General features: G+C 45.2%; 1 protein-coding gene and 1 long non-coding RNA gene across 2 annotated transcripts; one reads left to right on the top strand and one right to left on the bottom strand.

The window, feature by feature from the left end:
- Positions 1-640: 640 nt before the first annotated feature.
- On the bottom strand, positions 641-1,971 carry LOC309528800. The gene is made up of 3 exons (XR_014217893.1): positions 1,900-1,971; positions 1,701-1,765; positions 641-717 (listed from the first exon to the last, which is right to left on the bottom strand). It is a non-coding gene; the product is annotated as an uncharacterized lncRNA (long non-coding RNA).
- A 101-nt stretch (positions 1,972-2,072) lies between these two features.
- Positions 2,073-26,176, top strand: BDKRB2 (bradykinin receptor B2). The gene is made up of 2 exons (XM_082192674.1): positions 2,073-2,196; positions 23,738-26,176. The coding sequence occupies exon 2, from the start codon at positions 23,758-23,760 to the stop codon at positions 24,877-24,879; it is 1,122 nt and encodes a 373-aa protein (XP_082048800.1). The 5' UTR covers positions 2,073-2,196; positions 23,738-23,757; the 3' UTR covers positions 24,880-26,176.
- Positions 26,177-26,786: the final 610 nt, after the last annotated feature.

Genomic DNA, 26,786 nt, shown 5'->3' with positions numbered 1-26,786 from the left:
CATACCCAGCATAGCCAATAGTCAGGAGCAGAAGTTCAGAAACAGCTACAGGACAGGATGGTGGCAACACCTGGTCTATAGCAAAGCCTAAAAGAAAACCCATTTCTACCAGTTACGTAACACAGCAGCATGGCTCCCAAGACCGCCATATGCCATAAAGGATTTTTATGTCAACATCACATAATAATGCTTAGTTTTTCAAACTGAAGCTCAATTTTGTGAGGGTTTTTTTTAAAAAAAACAAAAGCAAACTAGAAGTCCCATCCTCCTATCTACTAAGAAGTAAGTCCCACTATTTCAGCGGGGCTTAGCTAGTCAAAATTAGTTGACCTTACTTAAATATTGTTGAAATTAATGGAACAAGTCAGTCACAACTTAGGCTGAAGCAAAAGGGAACGGGAACAGTTCCCTCTCCTCAGGAAAGAACGCCTCCCTTTCAGAATTCCCTCCCCGCAGACTGACTTATTTATTTATTAGATCTGTATACCACCCATCAGCAAAAGGCCTCAGGGCGATTCACAAGATAAAAACCACCAGATAAAAGCACAAATAAATAGTAACAGAAACAATGAAACAATAACCCAGGGCAGAAAGCTTTCATACCTTCAGCATGTTTTGCCCTCACTCTCAATGAGCTTTGCCTCATCATAAAGCCAAATCTGATGCCATAGCAACCTTATACTATTCACAGGATCCCCGACAGGCTGGAAATACTATCTGTAGAAGGAAGATACAGTTTTTTAAACAAGCAAACAAAACACAACAGTATCAAAGCAAGTACTGAGGGTTAGTGAACAGCATCTTAAAGTTAAGCAGTCAAGGGAGGGAATTGAACACCTGAACAGGGCCAGCCCTGTCATTAGATAATGTGAGGCAGCTGCTTCAAGGCAGCAAATGCTGGGGGTCAAGAAGCAGCAATGAGGTACTGAAGGATGGAGCCGTGTGTGCTGCGCAGTCTGCCCCCAGTTTCCTAAACCAGCTGCTGTTCACAGCGCAGTGCCCTATTGCCAAAACTGAAGTGAGAATTAGCTGACTGTCCAACTGGCTTCGGGACGCGGGTGGCGCTGTGGACTAAAGCCTCAGCGCCTAGGGCTTGCCGATCGACAGGTCGGCGGTTCGAATCCCCGCGGCGGGGTGCGCTCCCGCTGCTCGGTCCCAGCGCCTGCCCACCTAGCAGTTCGAAAGCACCCCCGGGGGCAAGTAGATAAATAGGTACCGCTTACCAGCGGGAAGGTAAACGGCGTTCCGTGTGCGGCTCTGGCTCGCCAGAGCAGCGTTGTCACGCTGGCCACGTGACCCGGAAGTGTCTGCGGACAGCGCTGGCCCCCGGCCAATAGATGTGAGATGGGCGCACAAACCCCAGAGTCTGTCAAGACTGGCCCGTTCGGGCAGGGGTACCTTTACCTTTACCTTTACCAACTGGCTTCAGTACATTTACCGATAGTGGCAGGGGGTATCTTGACCAAAACGCCTTAGGTTGGCCCTCCTCCTGGAAAGGTAAAAGGTAAAGGACCCCTGGACAGTTAAGCCCAGTCAAAGGTGACGATGGGGTGCAGCGCTCATCAGTCGTGCTGGCCACATGACCTGGAAAGGTGTCTTTGGACAAACTCCTAAAAATAAGCCCTCCCTTTAACCGACAGACACACACACACACACACACACACACACACCAACTGCAAACTTTATATTGTTCCACTGACCTGGGCATCACTGGTTTTCTATGGGCATGGTCTAAAAAGCAAAATCGGCCACCTTTATGTTTCTCCTGAGAAAAGAAAGAGAGTTACATTTAAGTCTGTCTGAAAAACCACAGTGAAAAAGATGCTTGCATAAATAAAGATTTTTATTATTATCTTCTGCTTTATTTTATTTTTTTACAAAAATCACGTCAGAGCATACTTAGTCCAGCACAGTGAAGTGACCACACTGGGCTGCCAAATTAGTTTATCAACATCCTGGGAGTGATTTGGGTGTTATTTATTCCTGCTATGAAGTCAAATGCCGGTGACTTCATCATGCCAAAAGCAGCTGCGTTAAAAGGGGTGGGTGTGGAAGTGTGTAACAGTCTCAACGACAGAGGGAGGAGCTGCTTCAGTACTCTTCGGAAACCACAAGAAAACTCCTCAGAAGCATTCAGCAAGGCACTCCGCAGCCAGCCCCAGCGCTCCCAGAGCTACCCAAGTCTTTGCTAGAAAGGTATGTACTTCTGCTTCTCTCTGACTTCATAACTTTGTTAACGGTGGAATTTCCCCAAAAGTTTTCTTAGCTCCCAGTTGCAGTTACTGATGAACTTTTCTTTTTCTGTGTTACAAAAATTCAGCTTTATTTAGAAACATTGGAAGCTGTCTCATCCCAAGTTAGACCACGGGTCCATGAAGGTTTTAGACAGGGAGCATGTAGCTACCTGGAGATGGCAGGGATCAAACCGGAGACCTTGCACATGCAAAGCAGATGCTGTACCACTGAGCTACAGCCTTTCCTCAGGGTGTCCCTTTGTTCCCAAAGGGCTTGTTATTTCTACTTACTGCATCACAGTGACAGGTTTTATCAATGAATGCAATTACTTGTTGGGAATCAACATGCACACAGACGCACACATAGTCCCTTTGCCTCTGACACAATGGATGTGCACACACAGCTGATTTTGATAGTATTAAAGTTAGGGTGCCAAGGCAGGACTTACCAGTGGGTTACATAAATGTCAGAGGCATGGGTCACTAAAGTTACAGTTCTAAACGTGATTGTAAAAGGCAGTGAGGCCCGCTGAACACAGGGGGACTTACTTCTGAGTAAGCATGCACAGGATTGCTCTGCTAGCTACTAATGGGTCACTGGCTGGTGATGGCAGCCAGTTTCAAGGAGTTGTGGACCCTTCATGTTTGGGATGATGCATGTAGAATGATGATCTTTAACTGCTGGATCAGGACCCATATAGGTTGTGCCTGTAGCATTGCCAGGACCATTTCCTTTTGTTGTGCTTTTGTTTTTTGTTTTTTCAAATGAGAGAGACAAGAGGAGGAAAACAGAGAGATAAAAGTGTAAAAATAATTGAAATGGCTCCCAAGTTGCAGGCTGCAAAGATGGATCCTAGCTTTGAAAAGGCTGCAGAAGACAGTTATGGTTATGAAAAGAAACAACAGTTATCTGGTTCCTAGTGCAATTGCCTTGTTGTAGGAAATGTGACATAGGGAATAGACATGAGCAGAAATGCCCTAGCGTGCGTACTTGGGAGTAAGTCTCGTTGACCTCATTGGAACTTAGCTCTGAATAAAAATGCAAAAGAACATGTTAAGAAACAAAGTGACAACTAATATAAATGTCTCTGGGTTGGTGGACTAATATGTTTTATTAATATATTTGCAAGTTGGCAATAGCACTAGTACATGCGTCTGAGCAGGTGAGCAACTAAATTTCATGAATATATTTGCAAGTTTGTAGTAGTAGCAGCAGTACTACTAGTAGTAGAAGTGTCTGGGCAGGTGGGCTAATAAATTTTATGGAGTTTGCAGTTGTAGTAGTATTAACGGCAGGGGCAGTAGCAATAGCACTGGAACTCCAGACCATCACTTCATTTGCCTGCAGCATACGTGTTTCGTGTAGGGCAGCTGTGTGACAAATTACAGTGGTGCTTGCTCCCCAATGCAATCTACAGAAACTAGTCCTACCTGATCTCAGGACATTAGGTGTCCTGTGAGCTTTCCCCAAGTCCCATTCCTTAACTAATAATTCCCCTTCCCTGAATTGCACTCATCTTGCTTTATTGGCTGAGGGAGCCGGCGTACAGCTTCCAGGTCATGTGGCCAGCATGACTAAGCCGCTTCTGGCGAACCAGAGCAGTGCACGGAAACTCCGTTTACCTTCCCACCGGAGCAGTACCTCTTTATCTACTTGCACTTTGATGTGCTTTTGAACTGCTAGGTTGGCAGGAGCAGGGACAGAGCAATGGGAGCTCACCCTGTCGCGGGGATTCAAACTGCCAACCTTCTGATCGGCAAGTCCTAGGCTCTGTGGTTTAACCCACAGCGCCACCCGCGTCCCATGCAAAGTAGCATTTACTTAAAAGATGAAGAACCTGTGGCCCTCCAGATGTTGTTGAACTCCAGCTCCCACCAGCATGGTCAATGGTCAGGATGGTAGGCATTGTAGTCCAATAAAGGGCCACAGGTTCTCTACTCCAATTTTTAATTGCTAGAAGGAAAAACAAAATCAAACAAACAAAAATCTCACACTGATATAAAGAAATGAAAAGAGGGGGACACAGAGCCCATGAGACAAGATGAAGCAACCACCTCAGGCAACAGAGTTCACCGTGGACAGCAGATCCTGATGTCAATCTCTTCTCTGTTCCTGATGTAGATCTTCCCTGCCTCCCATGTTCTTTGGTGGGGAGGCATAATTTTGGAGGTCCGCCTCAGGTACTGAAATGTCTTTGGCTGGCCCGGTGGGGGTGGACAGAAATGCCCCATTAAATCTCTAATGCATGTTCAGCTGCAAATAACCCATTAAGCTGCAAATAACCTTTTATGTAAGGGAAAAACTCCTACGTAAAAGCTTCTCTTTCCTGAGGGATTCTGCAGGAAGAAATAGATAGGGTTTGTTTTCCTGGCAGCTTTGTCTTCTATTGGGAGTATGGGAGATGTGCTCAAGCTTGATTACGAAAAGGATCATAGAACAGCAGAGTTAGTCCAACACCCTGAAAAGCAACAATCACAGCTAAAGAATTCCCTGTTTAAAATCCAACCTCTGCTTAAAAACCTCCAGTGGTGGAGAGTTCACCACCTTCTAAGGTGGTCCATTCTACTGGTCCCAACTGGGAGATTCTGGAATCAGACAGTTGATGAGAAGGACAGTTTCAATTGACCTCAACTCTCACTGGAATATAAGAGGCAGCCTTATACCATGCCAGAACATTGGTACACCTAACTCAACACTGTCTGCATTGATTGGCTGTTGTTCTCCAGGGCTTGAGAAGGGACTTTCATTGTCCTAGTTGAAGATGCCAGGGCAGTGAAGTTAGAAGATTAGGTGGTATCCATCTAAGTCATTCCATCAATGCAAGCATTTCAACTTGCAAAACAGAGCAACATTTGTTCTGCGAGTTCCTCCAACTTTCTACAGCAGAAGGCAGGGAGACGAGTGGGGGGAAGTTCCATTGTAGAAGTGGAAACTCTTCCATTGATTGAATGAGTTAGCTGGATACTGCTCTGTGTCTGCAAAACATGTGAAATATGGTCCATGCCACTGAGATATGGTCCTTATATTTAGTTATCTCTTCCCAAAGGTTTTATTTTTTTAAGCTGCAAAAACCCACTTTTATTCAAATTTCCAAAAGGTATGTTTTAAACACAAAGGTAATTTTTAAACCAAATGGAAACTGTGGACAGGGGTAGGGGAAAAATTGTTTCACTTCACACTTAAAAGCAAAGCTACTTAATTTGCACTTTCCAAACCAATAAATAAATTGAAACACAGCCGTCTTTCGAAATTTCCACGTCGGTAAATTTTGCAGTGCAGGTCTCCAGCCAAGTAGTGTGTTGAAAAATGCATATACTAAAATCAAATGTGCATAAAAATAGTAGGGAAATAAAATGTGCATAAAAATAGTAGGGAAATAAAATGTGCATAAAAATAGTAGGAAAATATTAATATACAAAAGTACATTATATTAGGGGAAATTTCTTTGCAAAAATGTATATAGGGCAAAATTTAATTTTAAAATTTATATCTTGTGAGAAACTTTCATTGAAATGTCAATGAAGAGAGAAAGAGAGAGGATAAAGGGTGGTATATAAATTGAATAAATTGTGTGTGTTCAGTTCCCCTCATTTCTGCATCAGTATGTAATATATATCACAAACGGATGTAAAAATGTGGAGCACTGAATGGTGGAAAAATGAGAAACTGAGAGCAACTGAAATTGACAAATTTGCCCAGTCCTAATGGTGGATGTGTTCTGATTTTGTTAGTTCCCAAAGACTGCTGAGGTACCTGCCATTAGGCCTTGCTTCCACTTCCTGTAGGTGGGCTCACTTGGGCTGTGTTCCTCTTATTTCAGTCCCATTTGTATACTACCCATAAAAATGTATCCCAGAGCAGTTCACAATGAGAATTTACAAGTACTACAATGCAATTAAACTACTGCATAAAGCAGGGATCAGCAGACTTTTTCAGCAGGGGGCTGGTCCACTGTCCTTCAGACCTTGTGGGGGGCCGGACTATATTTTTTTGGGGGGAAATAAAATGAATGAATTCCTATGCCCCACAAATAACCCAGAGATGCATTTTAAATAAAAGCACACATTCTACTCATGTAAAAACACCAGGCAGACCCCACAAATAACCCTCATGTAAAAACACGCTGATTCCCAGACTGTCCGTGGACTGGATTTAGAAGGCGATTGGGCCGGATCCGTCCCCTCCGGCTTCAGTTTGCCTACCCATGGCATAAAGCACAGTTAAAATTAAAGCACTTTCCAAAGTCATCACAAGCCTCAGACCACAGAATGGGCAACTGGGTTACTGCCCGTTAAATATAATTTCCTTTCCCCTCCGATCTTAAACGCCTGCAGCAGGAACACTTGACGCAATCAGCCAAAACATGTTTCATAAACACAGGAGGCAAAAAGTGCTGTTTGGAAACCTCGGGTTGTGCGCTGGAAGCCTCTTCTCCTAATTCCAGATGTGAAGATGTAATGATAAGGAAGAGCACTTCCTATGTTCTCAAGTGTGGAAACGCCAGCAGGCCTAAGAGCATTCAGTGAAATTAGTGCCAACAAGTCCACTTCAACATCCCAGCAATGCAAGATACAGTGGTACCTCGGGTTAAGAACTTAATTCCTTCTGGAGGTCTGTTCTTAACCTGAACCTGTTCTTAACCTGAATTACCACTTTAGCTAATGGGGCCTCCCGCTGCCGCCGCACTGCCAGAGCACGATTTCTGTTCCTATCCTGAAGCAAAGTTCTTAACCTGAGGTACTATTTCTGGGTTAGCAGACTCTGTAACCTGAAGCGTATGTAACCTGAGGTACCACTGTATTGAGACAGGTGGTAGGGATTACGCAAACTCAGGGACATTGTCTCCAGCAAAAGTACGGTAGCTAATTCGCTTCAGTTGGCTGATCAATGAGCAGGCTGGGTGCTGCTGAGCTGATTTAGCTCCTTGCTGAGATTAATGATATTGGGGTGAGTGATCTTACAATAATGAGAGCTTCTACCAGGTGTTTCACTCTGTAAAATAATAATAAAAAGTTGGATTTTCTGAGCCTGGAGGTCAGGGGAAACCCAGAGGTTGAGCAGGGAAAACATGGGAGCAGAATGTTTTGTTATGATGTCATGCAATCGCATCATGAAAAGTATGTGAATCTAGCATGGTTCTCCCCCCACCCCACCCCCGTCACCGCCACCCCAAATGGCCAGTTTCGAAGCAGTCAAGTCTCTGCAACATCCAAGAAGTCTCTCCAAAGAAACTTGTTGATGAGACATCTCCATTCCTTTCTCCTCCATGCCAGACAAATGATGTCATGGTGACTTATAGCACCTTCAATCAAATGTTTGCATTCTGGAATTGAATGCAAATCTAATCAATTATGCTTACAAGTGAGCCAGTCTTTCACCTGACATAGGCAGCATTCACCAGTGAAAAAAGAAAATCTGGTTTACTTCGCTCTTGTGCCCTTAACAGCAGCTTGACATGCAGAAATCAGCACTGGAAGCTTTTAGATGCATGGACATAAACATTCTCACTTGGCGATACGTGCACACCAAGCAGCTATTAAAGACACAGGAACAATACAAAAAATGGTCAACACCACCCCTTGGCAGATGTGTCCAAATACTTTCCCTAGATTCCAGCTTTAGGGTCTTTGGGGAGTGTGGACTGCTGATGGGAGGCAATGTAATGTTATCTGAGTTACAGAACCCAAACTGTTGTCTTGGCTCTTTAGCAGAGAACATTGGGAGTTTTGCTCAGAAAGTTTGTTTTGGAGTTGAGGTGCTTCCAGGGCTGAAGCCTCTGAGCCATAACCAGGCTTCACACCTGTGCAAACCAATGAACGTAACTTTCTGCTTGAGATTACTAATGGGAGCTGAATACAATAGAGACCCTCTGGTTAATGCTGGCCAGTGGAAGATGTCAAAGGACAGACAACATTCTTTCTCTTAGAGACTCTAACAGGCTGGCGTGTGTGACTTTAGGCAGGAAACAAGAGGCAGATGCTTGTTCTGCTTTTTGCCACAAGCTGAATCTCTCTGGCAGAAGAATGCAAGTTGTAACCGGAAAATTCTGCTTCGTCTACCTGACCACTCCATTCTCCACCTCCTGAAGGAGGGTTTTCTATCTCTGGCTTTTAATTTCATGTGATGACTTATCAAGTAGTACTTATTTGGGAAGGGGCAGCCTGCCGCACAGGGGAACATGCTCACAAAACTGCACTGAGAAGGGGCATGCTCCCTGCCAATTTCAGGCAATAAAGTGTCGTAGGTCATATCCTGCAAAAGAGAAAATGATGAGTTCCCTTTAACCTTGGCATAGCTCATTCCCCCTATGAAGTTGGTGATTAACAGCTTAGCTTGTGATGAGAAGCCTAATATGTGAAACACCATCCATAAGTTGCTTCACTCAGTTCTGGCACATCTCAGGTGGGCATCATTGCCATTCTAAGAGAATGATGGCGGTGTTCATGGTGAGTTCCGGCACCTCTTTTTCTAGAAAAAGAGCACTGGTTCTAAGTATTAAAAAGCAAAGCCCCAAGTTGCTTTGTTCCATTCTTTTTTACTCAGCTCACTCTTGAAAAGCATGTTTTTTAAAACTTCAGAACATGTCTTTTTATCATGGACTGTTTCTAAAGCATGTTTTACAGTACAAAGTGCTTTACAGTCCTTGTTTCCATTCGGCCTCCTTTACAGGAAAGCCACTCCTGACATACGGAGGGGGGGGGGTTGCGGGCTCACGCCCCATTCACACCCTCGTGGGGCTGCAGGACTTGGGGAATCCTGGGATTCATTAGCATTCATCATTCACCGCGCTAGCCAATCGGCTGGCAGCGGGGGCGAGACTAGTAGGGGGCATTTAAGGTCGGGGGAACCCCATGCTCACCCCTTTCTTTTCTTTCAGCAGCTGTGGTTTCCCACCCTCCTGCCCTGTAGGTTCTCATCTGGACTTTGCTATGGGCTTCGGCTGGTCGCCGCAAGGGGCCTGGTAGGAGTTTTTCCATTTGGCTAATTGGCTGTATTTTGGAAGCCACTTGGTTTTTTCGCCTACCTGGTAGCAAAACGTCACAACACCTTTGGTTTGGGCGGTTAGGCATTGGCAGGGGTATTATTATGCAAATGAGTTGGGGGGAGGAATGCCATCACCTCCCCCAAATGTTGAAGGGTAGTTCGTTAAAGGGCTCCGGGGGGTGTCGCCTCGTCGGAAACCTATGGAGGCTAGGGCCTAAAGTGCGCTCCCGAGCGGTAACCCCTTGGGGAGCGCCCAGGGATGTGCATCTCGGGGGCTCCCCCTGTTGGTGCTTAACCCTTCCCGGTTAGACCGGATAGTCTGTTAGGGCCAATGCCTAAAGCCAATACCACTCTTACCTGTAATCAATAAAGTTGTGGCCATTTTTCGCCCATTAACCTAAATTCTGGTGTCCGGTGTCTTTATTCATTCCATCTGTGGGAGGGGGCGGGAATCGCCACACAATGATGCTTTGTATTTACTCCCAATGCAATCAGAGAAGGGGTTTTCCTCAGGAGGAAAGAGGTAACTCTCACTCCTCAACTGCTATAGTCTTGATAATTATCTGCCCCTCCTGTTGATTAAAAAAATCTGCAGGGTAACTATAGTAGGACCTGACATTTGAGAAAAATTGAGACTTAAGGAAAATGGCAGTGGCTTTGCTTAGTGTTACATGCAGTCAGGACACATATGTGTATCTATCCATCTATAAAACTTGGAGCTCATTCCATCTCTCCTGCCACTCCCCCCTATTAAATCCCTAGAACTTTCCCTTCCCATCCAACTAAGTTCACTTTTCAGCTTGCCAGCCTGATTTATTCATGCAAATCCAGGATTGTGATGTGGCACTACAAAACCTCCAATGGGGCATGCGTGATGACAGCCTTACATTTTTATGTATATAGGAAGATACACACACACATACTCATTCATTCATTCATTCATTCATTCTCATTTGTATTAGGGCAGGGGTCAAATCCAGCCCTATCAAGTGAAGCCACCAAGTTACCGTATTTTTCCGTGTATAAGACTAGGTTTTTCCCCTAAAAATAATGTCAAAAATGAGGGGGCGTCTTATACTCTGTGCCACCTCCCCCCATTTTCTTAAATCTGAGTCCCCCAAAATAGGGGGTGTCATAGATGGAAAAATATGGTATATGGCTTCACTAGGTGATGAAACAAATGTATGGAGGGCAAGGTTATAAGGATGACTATGTACTTCTTGAAGTATCAGAGGCAGCCTGCTGGGGAACAACAGCAGGAGAGGGCTGTTGTCTTCCCATCATCTTTGTGGGCTTCCCAGAAGCATCTAGTTGGCCACTGCAGGAAAGATGATGCTAGGCAGGCCTTTGGTCTAATCCAACAGGGCTCTCCTTATTTCCTTATCCTTGGTATCTGCAAAGGGTGAGTGAACTGTCTCTGCCTTTGGACACTCCCCGCTCCTCCAGACATTAGAAATATATTAAATTGGATGACGTGAAGGGAAGCAAAATGGCAGGCAGACAAGTCCTACAAGTCACAGGGGAAATTGCCCTCTTTGATAAAGATCTCCGGCGCAGACAGACATTTTTCTGGCACGCTGTCAGAAAGGTACGTTATGTGGTCATTCGGATAGCCACATAATTGTATTGTACAAGAAACCCACTGCCTACAGTATTCAATTTATCTTTTGAGCTAGTTGCATGGCAGCTTCATCAGACGATGCCAGTGGCATCTCTGCAGTTTACTGCTTCTTTCCTGACGCAGGCAAAAACTATTCTGCTTGTTAAAAAGAGATCAGGAATTATTTTCATCAGATGAAGCTGATGTTGCTTTCCATTAGGATCAAGACTGTTTTATTCTTTTAAAAAAACAACCCCAGAAAAGACCCAGGAACATAAACAACCTAGTTTGAGGCATAGGCTCCTTTATTTTTCTTAGAGGTTTCTGAAATCCTTGCTGCAAAATAGTGAATGGTGTTGCATTCTGACCTACAGGCCTTCAATAACCTGATTGTACGATTGCCTTTATACTGAATAAATCCAGTGGTACATGTAGTCCAATATTGTCAACATCAGGACTGCAGAGCCTTCGCAAGCGTGGCCAGTGGCCAGGGATGATGGCAGGTGTTGTCCCACAACACCTGGAAAGCATTGTGCTAAGAAAGGGCAGCTTAGGAGGACTATGAATCTCGTCAACCCTTAAGATTATCTAAACCAGGAATAGGCAAACTCGGCCCTCAGATGTTTTGGGACCACAATTCCCATCATCCCTGACCACTGGTACTGTTAGCTAGGGATCATGGGAGTTGTAGTCCCAAAACATCTGGAGGGCCAAGTTTGCCTATGCCTGATCCAAACCATGATTCAACATCATGAGAATGAGCCTAGTCTTGCCCCAAGCTCATATGCTTTCCCCTACCCTCTCCCCTGACATGGACATGAGGCCAAGTTTGGATGCTTTTGTTTCTCTTTTAGATCAACTGCAGCTTGTTGTGTTGTCCAAACATGGACAATGTGGTTAAACCTTAACTACAACTCATCTTCAAACCACTGTTCAACTCACCAAATATGAAAAAGCACAGGCATTTATACATTTACAAGCATAGGAAAGCCTTGTCCATATATAGTTATACTTCCTTCTGCTAGCTTCTACTTTCTTTCTTTTTTAAACATTTTTATTTGGTTTTACAAATATAATTTTATAACCATATCCATATACATATATGGAGATTCTCTGAATCTCGAGACTTCCCCCATCCCCTTCATGGGTCCTATTGCCAACATTTGAAACTGCATATTATTCCTTAATCTATATTTTATATCAATCCATTGTCAGGAGCTTGTCCTACACTTCGAGTAGGACCCTGGCAGAGACACATGCCCTACTGGCATGTTCTCTCCCTCCTGGTCAATCGTTTGGGAGCTTCAAAAGCTATCTTCAGCCCGGACATCACAGTGACCAATGCCAACAGACATCGGCACACTTAAGGATCCGCAGAGTCTTCACAGCAACTCAGCATTTTGGCTAATCTACTTTATTTACATATAAACACACACGGAGCACTGCAACATGGCTCCCTCTCTCTCTAGCATCAGACAGCAAAGAGAAAAACACAAACATCCTGTCTCCGTCACTTCCCACTTTGTGGAGTCAAAATATACGCCGTCATGTGATAGACAAAAATCCCATGACTGCAATCATGGAGCAGGAATTCTAATATCCATATCAACCATAACATTTGTTACATTACAAATGAGATTAAAATCCTGCTAATGTTTCCATCTGCGTGCAATGGTGTCCTAAGTATATTATGAATTTTTCCCATTCTTTTTAAAAGTTTTTGTCCTCTTGGTTCCTGAGCTTTCCAGTCAGCTTTGCCATTTTGGCATAGTCCATCAGCTTAGTTTGCCATTCCTCTCTGGTAGGGACTCTTTCTTCTTTCCATCTCTGGGCTAGTAATATCTGTGGGCTGTTGTCCCATACATAAATAATTCCTAAAAGAAAAGCTTCTGGGTTTTTTTAACAAAAGTTATTTTAAACATTTTTTCATTTCATTATATATCATTTCCCAGAAAGCTTTCATTATCTTACAAAACAATCACATATGATAAAAAGTATCTTCTCTTTTTTTACATTTCTAGCAAGTATTTGTACTAGTTCTATACATTCTTGCTAACTTACTAGGAGTCAAATACCACCGGTACATCATTTTCATATAGTTTTCTTTCAGCGTACAACATGTCGTAAATTTCAAATCTGTTTTCCATATCCTTTCCCAGTCTGCCATCTGGATATTATGTCCCAAATCCTTTGCGCAGTGTATCATTACAGATTTAACCTGTTCATCTTTTGTATGCCACTCAAAGAACAAACTGTACATTTTCGACAACAATTTAATGTTATTTTCTAACCGCTCTTTTTGAAATCTTGATATCTCATAACTAAAGCCTTTCTGGTTATCCATCTTAAAAATATCATTTAATTGGTGAAACTGTAACTACTCTGTTAATAACTCCCTTATCTCCTCATAACTAGCTAGCTTCTACTTTCTTATCTATACTGCCTTCCCTCGCCCTTAACCCTTAAAGCAATCGCAACTGCACACATGTTGTTCGGTCCTTTTCTCACAGTTATCTTGCAAACACAATCTTCAGATTCCAACCTTCACTTGCTCATTCTTTCTCACGCCCATTTCAACTTTCTTTAATTCCTTCATAATTTTATTCTTCTACAGTCAAGGCCTGCCACAGCTTTAATGTTTCAACTGCAACATCAGTTCTTATCCACCTAGGACATATGATCCAATTCTGTTTCCCCCCCCCCCCCGTTCAGTGAGTCCCAGATGTTTTCCCCACAGTAGCTATGCTCTGCCTTCCTTATTTTGCCTAAATAATGCTCTTAAGTTTCAATCAGGGCCGGATGTAGGTTTGATGAGGCCTTAAGTTACTGAAGGTAATGGGGCCCTTTATATGTCCAGCTGTCCTTTGTCAACAACAAATTGTCGCTTTTTTGTGTTTGAATATATGCTGTATGCTAATTTATGGACCTAATAGGTATCTAAAGCCATTTGCACGTAACAAAATATGTATTTTATCAAAGTAATTGTTGAACTGATATACAATTAAGAAGAAGTATATTAATAGTGAAATAATTACCAGTGATATTTTAGGGATCAGGCTAGCAGGCAGGGCCCATTACTTACACCACAGGAGCCTACACAACACAAAACACTGTTGTTGTATGTAGGTTTTATTTGTTTTTTATCTTATATTTTGGAAATGTACATCCGGCGGTTTTTTCCTTTAGTTTTTTTGGGAGGCCCCCAAGAGAGTGGGGCCCTAAGCTATAGCTTGTTTAGCTTATACGTAAATCTAGCACTGGGTTCAATTCAGTAGCATAGTAACATTTTTGGTATCCCGAGTTCTCTGTGTGTCAGACATGTATGTTGTGGGTCAATAAAGAGGCATACTAATCAAGTAATAATAGATAAGGCCAGGCTTTTACTGCCAAACTTTATCTGAGTTACTTACTTGATGCTTCCTGTGGCACCATCTTACCTTAGGGATACCTGCTGTGGATTAATCCCATGGACCAGCCTGAACTATGGGGAAATACTCAGCTCCTAGGAATACGTTGCTAAATTGAATGGAATTGGCATGAGAAGATTTGGCCTGTTCTCAGACAGGTATTGGGTAATCTGATCCTCACGATGCTTCCGATTCCTTGTTAACCTTTTGTAAGTGAGGTGGGAGGAAGAAGAGTGATACATCTCACACTGTGGTGTTTATAGTTATATCCACATTACTTAGCCCCCAAAGAATGGCCATCAACGAGTGAAAACATGCTGATATCTATCATTCAAAAAGCCCTGTGGCTTCATGTCTGTGCCGGTGGCTGAGAGAAAAGCACAGGCAATGGAGCTGAAAACTTGAAGCACCAAATCATGAGATTGCTCCCAGAAAAATGCACGGGAAGAAAGTCAACAAAATCCATTCCATTCCTATACTGGCTTGATTAGAATGAACAAAATTGCATCGTTATTTTTTTGAGAAGGTGAGGGGGATCTGATTCCACACCATAATAACACTCGTCAGAAAATAAACAACAGGTAGCATTTAACAGGAAGCCACAGTGCAACGGCAAAGCTATGCAAGGAATCCAGAGCATGCCTGGTTCAGCCCCTGGCATTTCCAGCTGAAAAGTAGCTGGGAAAGGACTCTGCTCAGTTCCCTGGAGAGCTGCTGCCAGTCAGAGCAGACAGAACTGGGAGAGATGGGTCAGCACAAATCTCCTTTTAAGTTGTAATATTCCAAGCTTGTGATACCACCCTCCCCCACCTTGCTGTGGCAAAGCATCATAGCAAGTGTGCCAGCATCACCTCATTACTCCCACTTCATCCAAAGCTCTTGCACTCCTCTAATACAGTGGTACCTCAGGTTACATATGCTTCAGGTTACATACGCTTCAGGTTACATACTCCGCTAACCTAGAAATAGTGCTTCAGGTTAAGAATGTTGCTTCAGGGTAAGAACAGAAATCGGGCTCTGGCGGCGCGACGGCAGCAGGAGGCCCCATTAGCTAAAGTGGTGCTTCAGGTTAAGAACAGTTTCAGGTTAAGTACGGACTTCCGGAATGAATTAAGTACTTAACCCGAGGTACCACTGTAAATTTAACCTCCTCCTCCCTCTAGCCTGCTATTTGCCCTGGAAAGGAGGCTATTGTGGGTGCAAGTAGCAGATTTCTTCTTGGCTTTATAGCAGCTTAGGTGGTAACTTCTTAGGGGAAATGGCAAGAGGGGAAAGGGATTAGATCCATTTTCTCCTGTGTTATGGTCTTATTTCAGAATTGGGGTGACCTTTTGCTGTTACTCCTTTAAAAAATAATATCAATGTAACTACTATCAGATATATCCCATAATGTCCAGTGTGGCCTGAACGCTTTGATCAGTTTTTAAATCTTGCTTCCTTTCTGGGGATCCGGGCCAAAAAAAATTGTAGGTGGACAGAAAGAAATCCCCTCCACAGTTAGCTGATGCCAGGAAGTGCAGCGTATTGATGGGCTGAGCTGCCGTCGGCACGCAATTGTGCGCTGACCTTTGCCTCCCCCACAACAGCTTTCAGAACTGTTGTGATGATAAATGGGACTCCCATATGGCTAGGCATGGCTCCAGGAAACAAAAAACAAACAGAACAGTGAGGCGAAGCCTGTTAGTTACATACAGACTGGATCTGTGCTAGCAAGGTCTGTGAAGGCACAATGAAAGGCATGCATGCAGCCTTTAAGGAACTACTAGGATTAAACCTTTATATGTCTGTTGCCTTTGTCCATGGAGTTTTCTTGGCAGGGATACTGGAGTGGCTTGCCGGTTCCTGCTCCAGGTGGATCACCTTTGGTCAAAACTCTCCACTATGATCTGTCCATCTTACGACAAGGTTGGGGACCTTTGGCCCTCCAAATGTTGCTGAACTACAACTCCCATCAGCCCCAGCAAGCATGGCCAATGACCAGGGATGACGGTACGAGGAGCTGCGCGAGGAGGTGAAACTGGCCTGATTTAAATACTCAAGAGGTGGACCAGAGTGAGACCTACAGGCTCAGTCTGGTCCACCCCCAGAGGCAGAGCCAGTCAGGTAGCCCTCCCACAATTGGCCAGTTTGGGGGCAGGCTGCAATCCATTTCCCCGGGAAGCGTGAAGATCATTTTAAGTGTCACGCCATCCCACAATGTTGGTTAAGCAGACATCTGAACAAGACTTTATCTGTCAGTTTGATTCCATGGGACTACTGGATAAGGGTCACAGAGACATTCTTTTCATGCAACCCTCTAGTTTTATTGGGATTCTTTGCGAAATATTTATAAGAACATTATAAGAGCCTTGCGGGATGAGGCCAAAAGCACATTTAGTCCGACATCCTGCTTTCAGAGTGGCCAGCCAAATGCCTCCGAGAAGCCCACAAGCAGAATTTGTCATTCCCAGATGGAGATACTGTGGGTACCACATCTTGGCAAGCAGCCATCTCCTTATCCTCCATGAATCTGTCTAACCCCCTCCTATAGGCATCCATAGGTGCCAACTCCCAGGAGCCCAGCTCATTCCCCATCTCCTAATGGACAGAACGATCAGGGGGCAGAGAAGGCTGAGCATAGAGTGAGGAAGCAGCCTCCAGCCAGTGGCAGCAACAGTAGGAAAAAGAGGAGTCCGGGCGTGTCTTCAACAGTCAACGGTTCCTCCTCCTGCTGCTGTCACATAAGGGAAAGATGGGAGAAGCATCCACTGGCTGGTGGCAGTGGCAGGAGGAGAAGGAGGCCGAGGGCAAGAGAAGATGAGCTGTTGGCCATTTAAGCTGCACTCCTGCCATGTTCAACTCCACCACCTTGCTATGGTTCTGCCTGTTGCTGTATTCTGGGCCGATGAGGAATTTATCCTTCAGACTAATTGAGCCTGTCTGTGGGTTTTGCCCTCCTCATAGTAATTGTCGCAACTTGGGCAGATTAGGCATTGGGTAGAGCCTTAGTCATGATCAGAGGGGAAGTTGTAGGCCTCTGCCTGTCCCTCCAAGGGAACGGGGTATCCTGTTGAAGGGACCCAGGAGAAGGTGCTTCTGTCCAATCGCCCAGGCAGGTGCTAGGGCCACAGGGTCCTGGCGATCCTGGTGAGGTCGCTCCTATTTGTTGTATGTATGTCGTAGGACCTCCTTCCCTCAGAATCAACCCCATTGGAAACATCCAGCAAGCGGGTTGGTTGATTTGGGATACACCCAATGCCTGGGGATAAACCCCTTTCATCTGTAATCAATAAAATGGTGGCCTAATTTGAACCTGGGAGATCAGTGTGTTTTGCTCATTGGAAGGACAGATCGTGAAGCTAAGGCTCCAATACTTTGGCCACCTCATGAGAAGGGAAGACTCCCTGGAAAACACCCTGATGTTGGGAAAGATGGAGGGCACAAGGAGAAGGGGATGACAGAGGATGAGATGGTTGGATAGTGTGTTCAAAGCTACCAGCATGAGTTTGACCAAACTGCGGGAGGCAGTGGAAGACAGGAGGTCCTGGCGTGCTCTGGTCCATGGGGTCACGAAGAGTCGGACATGACTAAACGACTAAACAACAACAACAATTTGAACCATAGAACGTTGTCTTGTGTGGTCTTGTCAGGGCAGCGGGCCCTCGGCACCTGGGCACGCAAAACTTGTTACTACAAGCAGCCAGTAACTGCCCCTGCCAAACGGTTGAAAGGACAGGCTTTTTATAGACTCACTACACTTAAATGATGTAATGGCAGGAACACTCCACTTAACATTGTCGGCAGCTTTTTTTGGTTGCCCTGAACAAAACTAACCTCACAACTCAGCTGGAGTTGAGTAAACATACAGGGGTTAGACTGGGAGTCCTTCCCTGTCAGCTTGTTTTGTTTTGCTTTTTTATATTCTAACTGCTTCTTTTGGGGTTGTGTTTGTCAATTTTAATATAAACACATACAGGGAAAAGGCATAATGACACGAGAGAAGACAAGTATTGAATGAGAAAAGCAATATCTGTTTGCTGGTGTGGAAATTGGTTACTCCTTAATTAACTTCAGCCATCCTCATGTTGAAACAACAGATAATAGAAACTGAGAGGTGATTTGTCATCTATATTAGTAACAAAATGGAGCACATGTGGTTAATCCTATACTTCTGAATTAAAAACTCATTCTTGGGGCACCAATCCTTATATTCCCAAAACCTTGGGTTGTATCCCATGTACATGAATGTTCAATTGGCGCAAGGATTTCTGCTTGTGCAACAAGATGTTGTCCCCTCCTCTTCTCCCCCCACATGTCCCCTAAATCTGTTGCCCCAACTCTCTGGAGCAGATTTAGGGAGGGAGAGAGCATGGGGGAGGGAGAGATCCAGGGGAAGAGGAAGGGGGCGGTGGGGGCAGTCTGCCCTGAGTGTCATCACTGAGAGGGGTGACATTTGGTGTGCTGCCCACCCGCGACTCCCAAGCCTACCCCGAGCCATTGAGGGAAGGGCCAGAGCTGTGCCACTTTGCCAGCATCCTTCCCCCCTTCCCCCTTCTTTTTGACAGCTCAGAGGAGGCTTGGGAGTCACGGGAAGTGGTGCACTGTTGCCCCCTGCTCCTAGAATCATAGAATCATAGAGTTGGAAGAGACCACAAGGGCCATCGAGTCCAACCCCCTGCCGAGCAGAAAACACCATCAGAGCACTCCTGACATATGGTTGTCAAGCCTCTGCTTAAAGACCTCCAAAGTAGGAGACTCCACCACACTCCTTGGCAGCAAATTCCACTGTCAAACAGCTCTTACTGTCAGGAAGTTCTTCCTAATGTTTAGGTGGAATCTTCTTTCTTGTAGTTTGGATCCATTGCTCCGTGTCCGCTTCTCTGGAGCAGCAGAAAACAACCTTTCTCCCTCCTCTATGTGACATCCTTTTATATATTTGAACATGGCTATCATATCACCCCTTAACCTCCTCTTCTCCAGGCTAAACATGCCCAGCTCCCTTAGCCGTTCCTCATAAGGCATCGTTTCCAGGCCTTTGACCATTTTGGTTGCCCTCCTCTGGACATGTTCCAGTTTGTCAGTGTCCTTCTTGAATTGTGGTGCCCAGAACTGGACACAGTACTCCAGGTGAGGTCTGACCAGAGCAGAATACAGTGGCACTATTACTTCCCTTGATCTAGATGCTATACTCCTATTGATGAGGCCCATAATTGCATTGGCTTTTTTAGCTGCCGCGTCACACTGTTGGCTCATGTCAAGTTTGTGGTCAACCAAGACTCCTAGATCCTTTTCACATGTACTGCTCTCAAGCCAGGTGTCACCCATCTTGTATTTGTGCCTCCTGGGCTGCTTCCGGGGGGAAGCCTCCCCCGAGCTGTCAAAAGGAAGAGGGAAGGAGCATCTCCACCCCCATCCTTCTGCCCGGACACTGAGGTCCAGCGCTGAGGGCCTTCTGGTGGTTCCCTCACTGAGAGAAGCCAAGTTACACGGAACCAGGCAGAGGGCCTTGTCGGTAGTGGCACCCACCCTGTGGAACACCCTCTCATCAGATGTCAAAGAGAAAAACTACCAGACTTTTAGAAGACACCTGAAGGCAGCCCTGTTTAGGGAAACTTTTAATGTTTAATAGACTATAGTATTTTAATATTCTGTTGAAAGCCGCCCAGAGTGGCTGGGGAAACCCAGCCAGATGGGTGGGGTATAAATTAATAAATAATAATAATAATAATAATAATAATAATAATAATAATAATAATAATGATGATGATGATGGAAGGTTGCTGGCAAAGCGGTGCGGCTCCCTCTCACTCCACCGCACATGGACGGCTCTTTCTGCCCCTATGGGTGTCTTGCCCCCGGGACGCTTCCCACAGTGTCCCCCTTGGATGCTGCCCCCCCATCCCCATGGTCCCGCCCCTGGGTGCACAGCAGCTAGCTCCGCCTCTGGAGAGACCACCGTTATGCAAGCGGAAATCTTTGCACTGAACCCAACACACTTTGCACACAAATAAGCTATCGGGTATCTTAGGGGAACCCCGAGGTGTGCAGAAGAACTAAAGGTATTAGGGGAGAAAATCCCTCAGCTACCAAAAGCATTCCAGTGAAGAGTTTTCAGTTGTCTGTGCAGGAACGTCCAGGCAAACCTGCCCTTTTCCAGAATGCTGGACTGCATCCCACGCCCAATTCTTGGTATATTTAGTGTGTGAAAGCATCCTGCCATTACGTGGTCGATGCAGTTGGGCTGCATGGAACTGTCAAAGGAGTCTCCTTCCATTTCCTTTGTTCTTGTTATGTTGCCATAAATAGGTGAGAGAGGAGAGCATCTCGTGCACACGACAGCTGTCTTTGTTTTGCTACTAATAAATTTGTCCACTGTTAGTTGCCCCCAAATCAGTAGAGATTGCGTGCAATGTGTTTCTTTGGCTTTAGTTTCAGTAAGCAGCATTTAAAACAAAAAAAGTATGTGCCGCTTACTTTTTGTACTGTTTAAAAATCCACAAAGTTTTTCCAGTTACCAAAAGGAATTAAATTGAAATATTTGACTAGGAGGGGGGGAAAGTGTGGCGGGGGGGGGTGTTGTGAGCCTCTGGGACTGTTTACATGCCTGGGTAAATCTATTTGTTTTAGGAGGAGACAAGATGCAAAGGGATCCTGGGATCCTGTGCATTTAATATTTGTGCAGAAGACAGAATTTCAGCAGGTGAAACTTGTCAAATAAGGGCAAGGAATGCTGCAATTGTTGTAATTCTCTCTTCCATGCAATAATGAACAGCAGCAGAGTAACCCTGCCTACTTTGCATCCGTCCTCTCTGGTTTCTTTTATAGCCTGTGTGATTCCCTAAAACCTCTCTCTGCCTGCCAGTTTTTAGCTGTCTGCTCGTACTTTCTTTTCTGTCTGGTTAATGGCAGAGACAGACTTATATTGACAATCAGTTCAAGGTGCTGTTAACACCCTTTGATACCACTTTTTAAGGCACATGTGACTGCAGCATGGTAGCAAATAGAAACTTGCTTTACTATTTTGACCAGGAGCACTTTTCCGGAGTGAGAGTGCAACCCAAAATTGTGGCACCCAAAATGGCTGCAGTGATCCTTTGTGAAAAAACAGGATGTCCCATTTTTTTCTGGGGCACTTTGCAGGTATGAAATTATTTAGATTGTCAGCTCTGGGCAGCCGTGAAGTGGAGAGACTTCTAAATGCCACAATCGAAGGCGCAAAGCAGAAGTCCATTGGAAAGGAATTATGTGGCTTTGGGGCCACCATCAATAAGGTCCTGCCCATTTTGTGCTCCAACCTAACTGATGGTGGACACTCAAGAAGAGCATATGGGCAGGATTAAATGGGTGAAGTTGGCCCACTACTAATCTGGACCCCAGTTGTTTGGGGCTTTAAAGCTTAAGGCCAGAACTCTGAATTGCACCCAAAATTGGGCACAAAACTTGGCTGCCTGCTATTCACTTTTCCTGGCAATGCCTCTCTCTTTCCAGCTTCTGGGAAAGGAAGTGCCCTCAACGCCACTTAACATTCTCCCACCTAAAGCAAGCATCCGGGGGATGTTTCACTCCCCAAAAGAAGGAAGAAGTAGAGACAGCATTGTTAGCTAAATGGCTGTAGCACAGCAGCTTTTGATCCACAGCTATGTGCAAGCGTGCCTTCCTGAAAATGGTGTCTTCCGTATGTTTTGTTTCCACAAATCCCATCTAGAGACATATCTAGGGTCCCTTGTGCCCTTGGCAAGGAGCTGTACTGCTGCCCTCCCCCTGGAAAAAAAATCACTTTACCACACATCTTTACCATAATAAATTATAATAATTGTTGTTTAGTCGTTTAGTTGTGTCCGGCTCTTCGTGACCCCATGGACCAGAGCACACCAGGCATTCCTGTCTTCCACTGCCTCCCGCAGTTTGGTCAAACTCATGTTGGTAGCTTCGAGAACACTGTCCAACCATCTCGTCCTCTGCCGACCCCTTCTCCTTGTGCCCTCAACCTTTCTCAGCATCAGGGTCTTTTCCAGGGAGTCTTCCCTTCTCATGAGGTGGCCAAAGTATTGGAGCCTCAGCTTCAGGATCTGTCCTTCCAGTGAGCACTCAGGGCTGATTTCCTTAAGAATGGATAGGTTTGATCTTCTTGCAGTCCATGGGACTCTCAAGAGTCTCCTCCAGCACCATAATTCAAAAGCATAAATTCTTCGGTGATCAGCCTTCTTTATGGTCCAGCTCTCACATAAAGAAGGCTGATTAGTATAATAATAATAAATTTTTATTTATGCCCCGCCCTTCTCGGTTCAGAAAATCGGGCTCAGGGCGGCTAGCAACAAATTTAAAACACTTAACTGATGCAACAGAAAACAGCATAAAATACAGTATAAAACATGAATAACAATAAATTCAGAATTCAAAAATCAATTTAGGGGGAAAATCCATCCAATAAACATTAGATAATCACCAGGGCTAGCTGGCTAAATTAGTCCTATTTGGGCCAGCGAGGAGACCAGGGGAGAATTAACTGTGGGATCCCAGAGCGGGTAATCTTCATAAAAAGGGGAGGGGAGAGAAGGAAGGGGAGTAAAAGATCAGGCTAAGTTCAAATTGAAAGCCACTTCTCCTGTGTTTGATCTCGTTGTGGCAGTGGTGGTGTGTCACCACACAGCATACACCCCATTAGTCTCATAAGTGATTTTTGTGCCTTGCCCCCCCCCCAGGCCTGTTTCTCCCACCCCTCAGTTAACCGCTGCTTCCATCAGCCCCAGCCGGCCTGCTTAGGGAAGGCCATTGCAGTACATTTAAAAAGGTTGTCTCAAGGCTTGTTCACAGTGTTCTCTTTTTGATAGATGCCTGTCCCTTTCCGACATTGACTGCTGGCTGGGAGTGTGTCACCTATGCACAACACATCGCCGTGTGGGGACCTAGCCTACAAACCCTGATCAATCTCAAATGTCTCGGCGCTAGCAGTCCTGCAACAAAATGCATCTTTCATCTTAGCAGCAGTTTTTCATCTTTTTAATGAGCTGCCCAGCCTGGCTGTAAGGCAACACTTTCCTCAGTCTGTTCTGATGGGGTCCTAGCCTTCCACAGCAGATTGGGGGTGGTGCAAGGTGTCTGCAGCGGGGGGGGGGGGGTGTGGAGGACTCCTGTTGCACTGGTGGAAATCCTTGCACTGGCTTCTGCTAGTTGATTATGCACTCCAAAAGCCAGCATGGTGTAGTGATTAAGAGAGGTAGTCTCGTAATCTGGTGAACCGGGTTCGCTTCCCCGCTCCTCCACATGCAGCTGCTGGGTGACCTTGGGCCAGTCACACTTCTTTGAAGTCTCTCAGCCTCACTCACCTCACAGAGTGTTTGTTGTGGGGGAGGAAGGGAAAGGAGAATGTTAGCCACTTTGAGACTCCTAAAGGGGAGTGATAAAGCGGGATATCAAATCCAAACTCTTCTTCTCCTCTTCTTCAAAAATCTGGCCCTTGGTTTTTAATTGCATATTGAGCTTCTGCATATTGCACCAAAGACTGGTCTAAATTTACCTCCTTGTTTTCCAGCCCCCACGTGGACCACTGTCATGGCCGAAAACAACACAGCTCTTTATGGTGTCACAACTGCCTGGAACTCTGTGGTGAGCCAGTCTGTTTGGCACAACACGACAAACAACTCCTCCTGCGGCTGGCCACAGGAATGGAACTGGCTGCTCACAATCCAGCCAGTGTTCCTCTGGTTTCTTGCCACGGTGGGAATTGTGGAGAACATCTTTATCCTCAGTGTCTTTTGCTTCCACAAGAGCCGCTGCACGGTGGCCGAAGTTTACTTGGCAAACTTAGCAGCCGCTGACCTCCTCCTCCTCTGTGGTTTGCCTTTCTGGGCATTCACGATAAGCAGTAACTTCCATTGGGTGTTTGGGCTGCCCCTCTGCAAAGCCGTCAATGCCATTGTTTCTATGAACTTTTACTCCAGCATTTACTTCCTGGTGATGGTGAGCATTGATCGCTACCTGGCCTTGGTGAAAACAATGTCTCTGGGACGCCTGCGCCGGCCTTCTTGTGCAAAGTGGAACTGCCTCGCCATTTGGGTCTCTGCGCTGTTCTTGAGCTCCCCTGCTCTCCTCTTTAGATCGTTGGAATATGACGAAGTAAACAATGTCACCGCCTGCATTCTGAAGTATCCATCAATTGTGCAATGGACAGTGATCACAAACACTTTGCTGAACACAGTGGGCTTTGTGATGCCTCTCTGCGTCATAACCTTCTGCACAGCGCAAATCATCCATGCTTTACAAAACAGCACATTTCAAAAGATCAGAGCTATCCAGACAGAGAAAAAAGCCACTGCCTTGGTTCTCTTCGTCCTTCTTCTCTTCATTGTCTGCTGGCTTCCTTTCCAGATCACCACGTTCTTGGATACGTTGATTCGCACTGGGGTTATTCTTGATTGTGGGGCTGAACAAGCCAATGACGTGGCTAGCCAGATCGCCACCTACTGCAGCTTCAGCAACAGCTGCCTTAACCCAATTCTGTTTGTCCTGGTAGGCAAACACTTCCGAAGGAAATCCAAGGAGGTCTACTGTGGAATGCTCCAGAGAAGACCTAGCGCAGCACCATCCATCCAGACAGTGACAACCCTGGAAACTCTCCGAACATCCTTTTCAGTCGAAAACCACCGGAAAAAGTCTGCTGTTAATTTGCAATAGCGCCACTTGCTTGTTACCATAAGGAAAAAAACACACATAAAGTGTTGAATGTAGCAGGCTTAAGCAGAGGGTTTGATATGGTGCCCACATTGGATTAATTGGTGGATTAATTCATTGCTGATGAAACTTTGGAGAAAACAGATATCAGCTGTAAAGTTTGCATTGACCACCTGCTCCAGCCAACAAATAAATGCTATTTTTATTTCTAGGACTGAAATCTGTATACATATACATTTGCACTTCCAGGAGCGATCTGTCATGGGCCTTTTTCTGTCATTTGAACTTGTGCAATTGCTCAAGCTGAGGGAGTGATTTCGGTGTGTCATTGATCCAAATCTTGGTCCTTGGTGCTATCCTGCTTCTCTTGGTACCTACACTATTCAGATCTGCAACACAGAGACCTCATTCAGACGAGATATTTGTTCAGGGAAAAATATGCATGGCCATTATTAGAATGAGATTCTAGGGCTCATCCAAAGAACAGCACCCCATTGCTCCTGGCTGGGAAAGTTATACACAGCAAAAAACCCTGGAAGTGTGTCTTGGTGCAAAGTTAGGACATTCTGTCCTCATGCACCCCATGCTTTTGTCCTGGGACATTTGCACATTTGTGCCATGGACACAGCAGCCATTGACTGCTGCAGGAGTGGGTGGACCTGTAGCACTTATTATATTGTTGGATTCAAAATCCCCTTAGTCCCAGCTAGCATAGGCAATGGTCAGCGGTTTCTCCTATATTGTAATATGGGGGAAAGGGATATAGAGTAGGGGATAAGAGAGTCAACTGATTAAAATATTGCACCCACTGACAACGTGGAATTAGGCAAGCCACAATTCTCTTCGTCATAGTCCTGTCCCCCATTCACTGCATCTAAAATATGTGGATAATAAGCTGCCCTGTCTTACAGGGTTGATCTGAGAGAATGTATGGGAAATGCTTTGCCGTTTCTGAAGTGCTATGTAGATGGCAATTGTCACATACCACCCCAGTCTCCGGGCAGTGAGAGATCCCACAGGTTCCAGGCGAAGGATTAGCCAGAGTTGAGTTTCCTTGTAATGAGGGATGGCGGACATTGTGGTGTATTTAGGATATATGATTTATTTGCACACATGTATAATCTGAGCCTAAGGTGGAGGGGCTCACAGCATTAACTCCCCAAAAGGTTTTGCTTCTCCCATAGTCAAAGCCTAGGAATTAAACACAAATCAAGCATGGCTCTTTCTCAGCTTCTCAGCCTGCAGCCTGCTCTCAGCTCAGCTCAGCCACAACTCTGGCTCTTCAAAACAAAACAAAACAGGGCAAGTGCATTTTAAAATCGCATAGGATTTTAGACACAAGCTGAACTTCAAAATAAATGAGAATGTTCTCCAAAATGTGTATATATACGAATATATCATCAGGACATTTGCTGTGTGGTATTGTAAAATACGTTCTTCTACAAAATAAAACTCTTGTGCAGCTTAAACTGGAAGTCCATCATTTATTTTGTTACTGCAGCAGTTTGGAGAAAAGGGTGATTAGTTCAGCAGTGAAATGCAAAGGGACAGCAGAGTGTTGCTGTTTTTCCTCATTTCGTCCCAGGTGTGCTCTTGTTCAGGAACCACCAGCCACACCCTCTTCTAGGAAATTTCACCTCACTTCAGATTTCCACCTTTCTGCTCACAACTGACAACCACCACTACTGAACATGCTCAGTCCTCACTGGGATGTGAGAGAGGGAGGCATTGTCTCCCCCCTGAGCATGATGGGACAAAAAAATTGGGCACTGGGGAGTGAGAAATGTCCCTATTTTCATCTGAGGAATGCTGGAGGTTAGGCCATTGGCACTCACCACTTGAGTTGCTGCAGTTATGTGGGATTGTTACATTTCACATGTTTGTTCACATTCCACCACAGAGTGCTGGAG

This window comes from Podarcis vaucheri (genome assembly GCF_965113315.1).
Source record: "Podarcis vaucheri genome assembly, chromosome: 1".
Classification (NCBI taxonomy): Eukaryota; Metazoa; Chordata; class Lepidosauria; order Squamata; family Lacertidae; genus Podarcis; species Podarcis vaucheri.
Note: the sequence above shows the minus strand (reverse complement) of the source record. Positions and strands in the feature narration are given on the sequence as shown.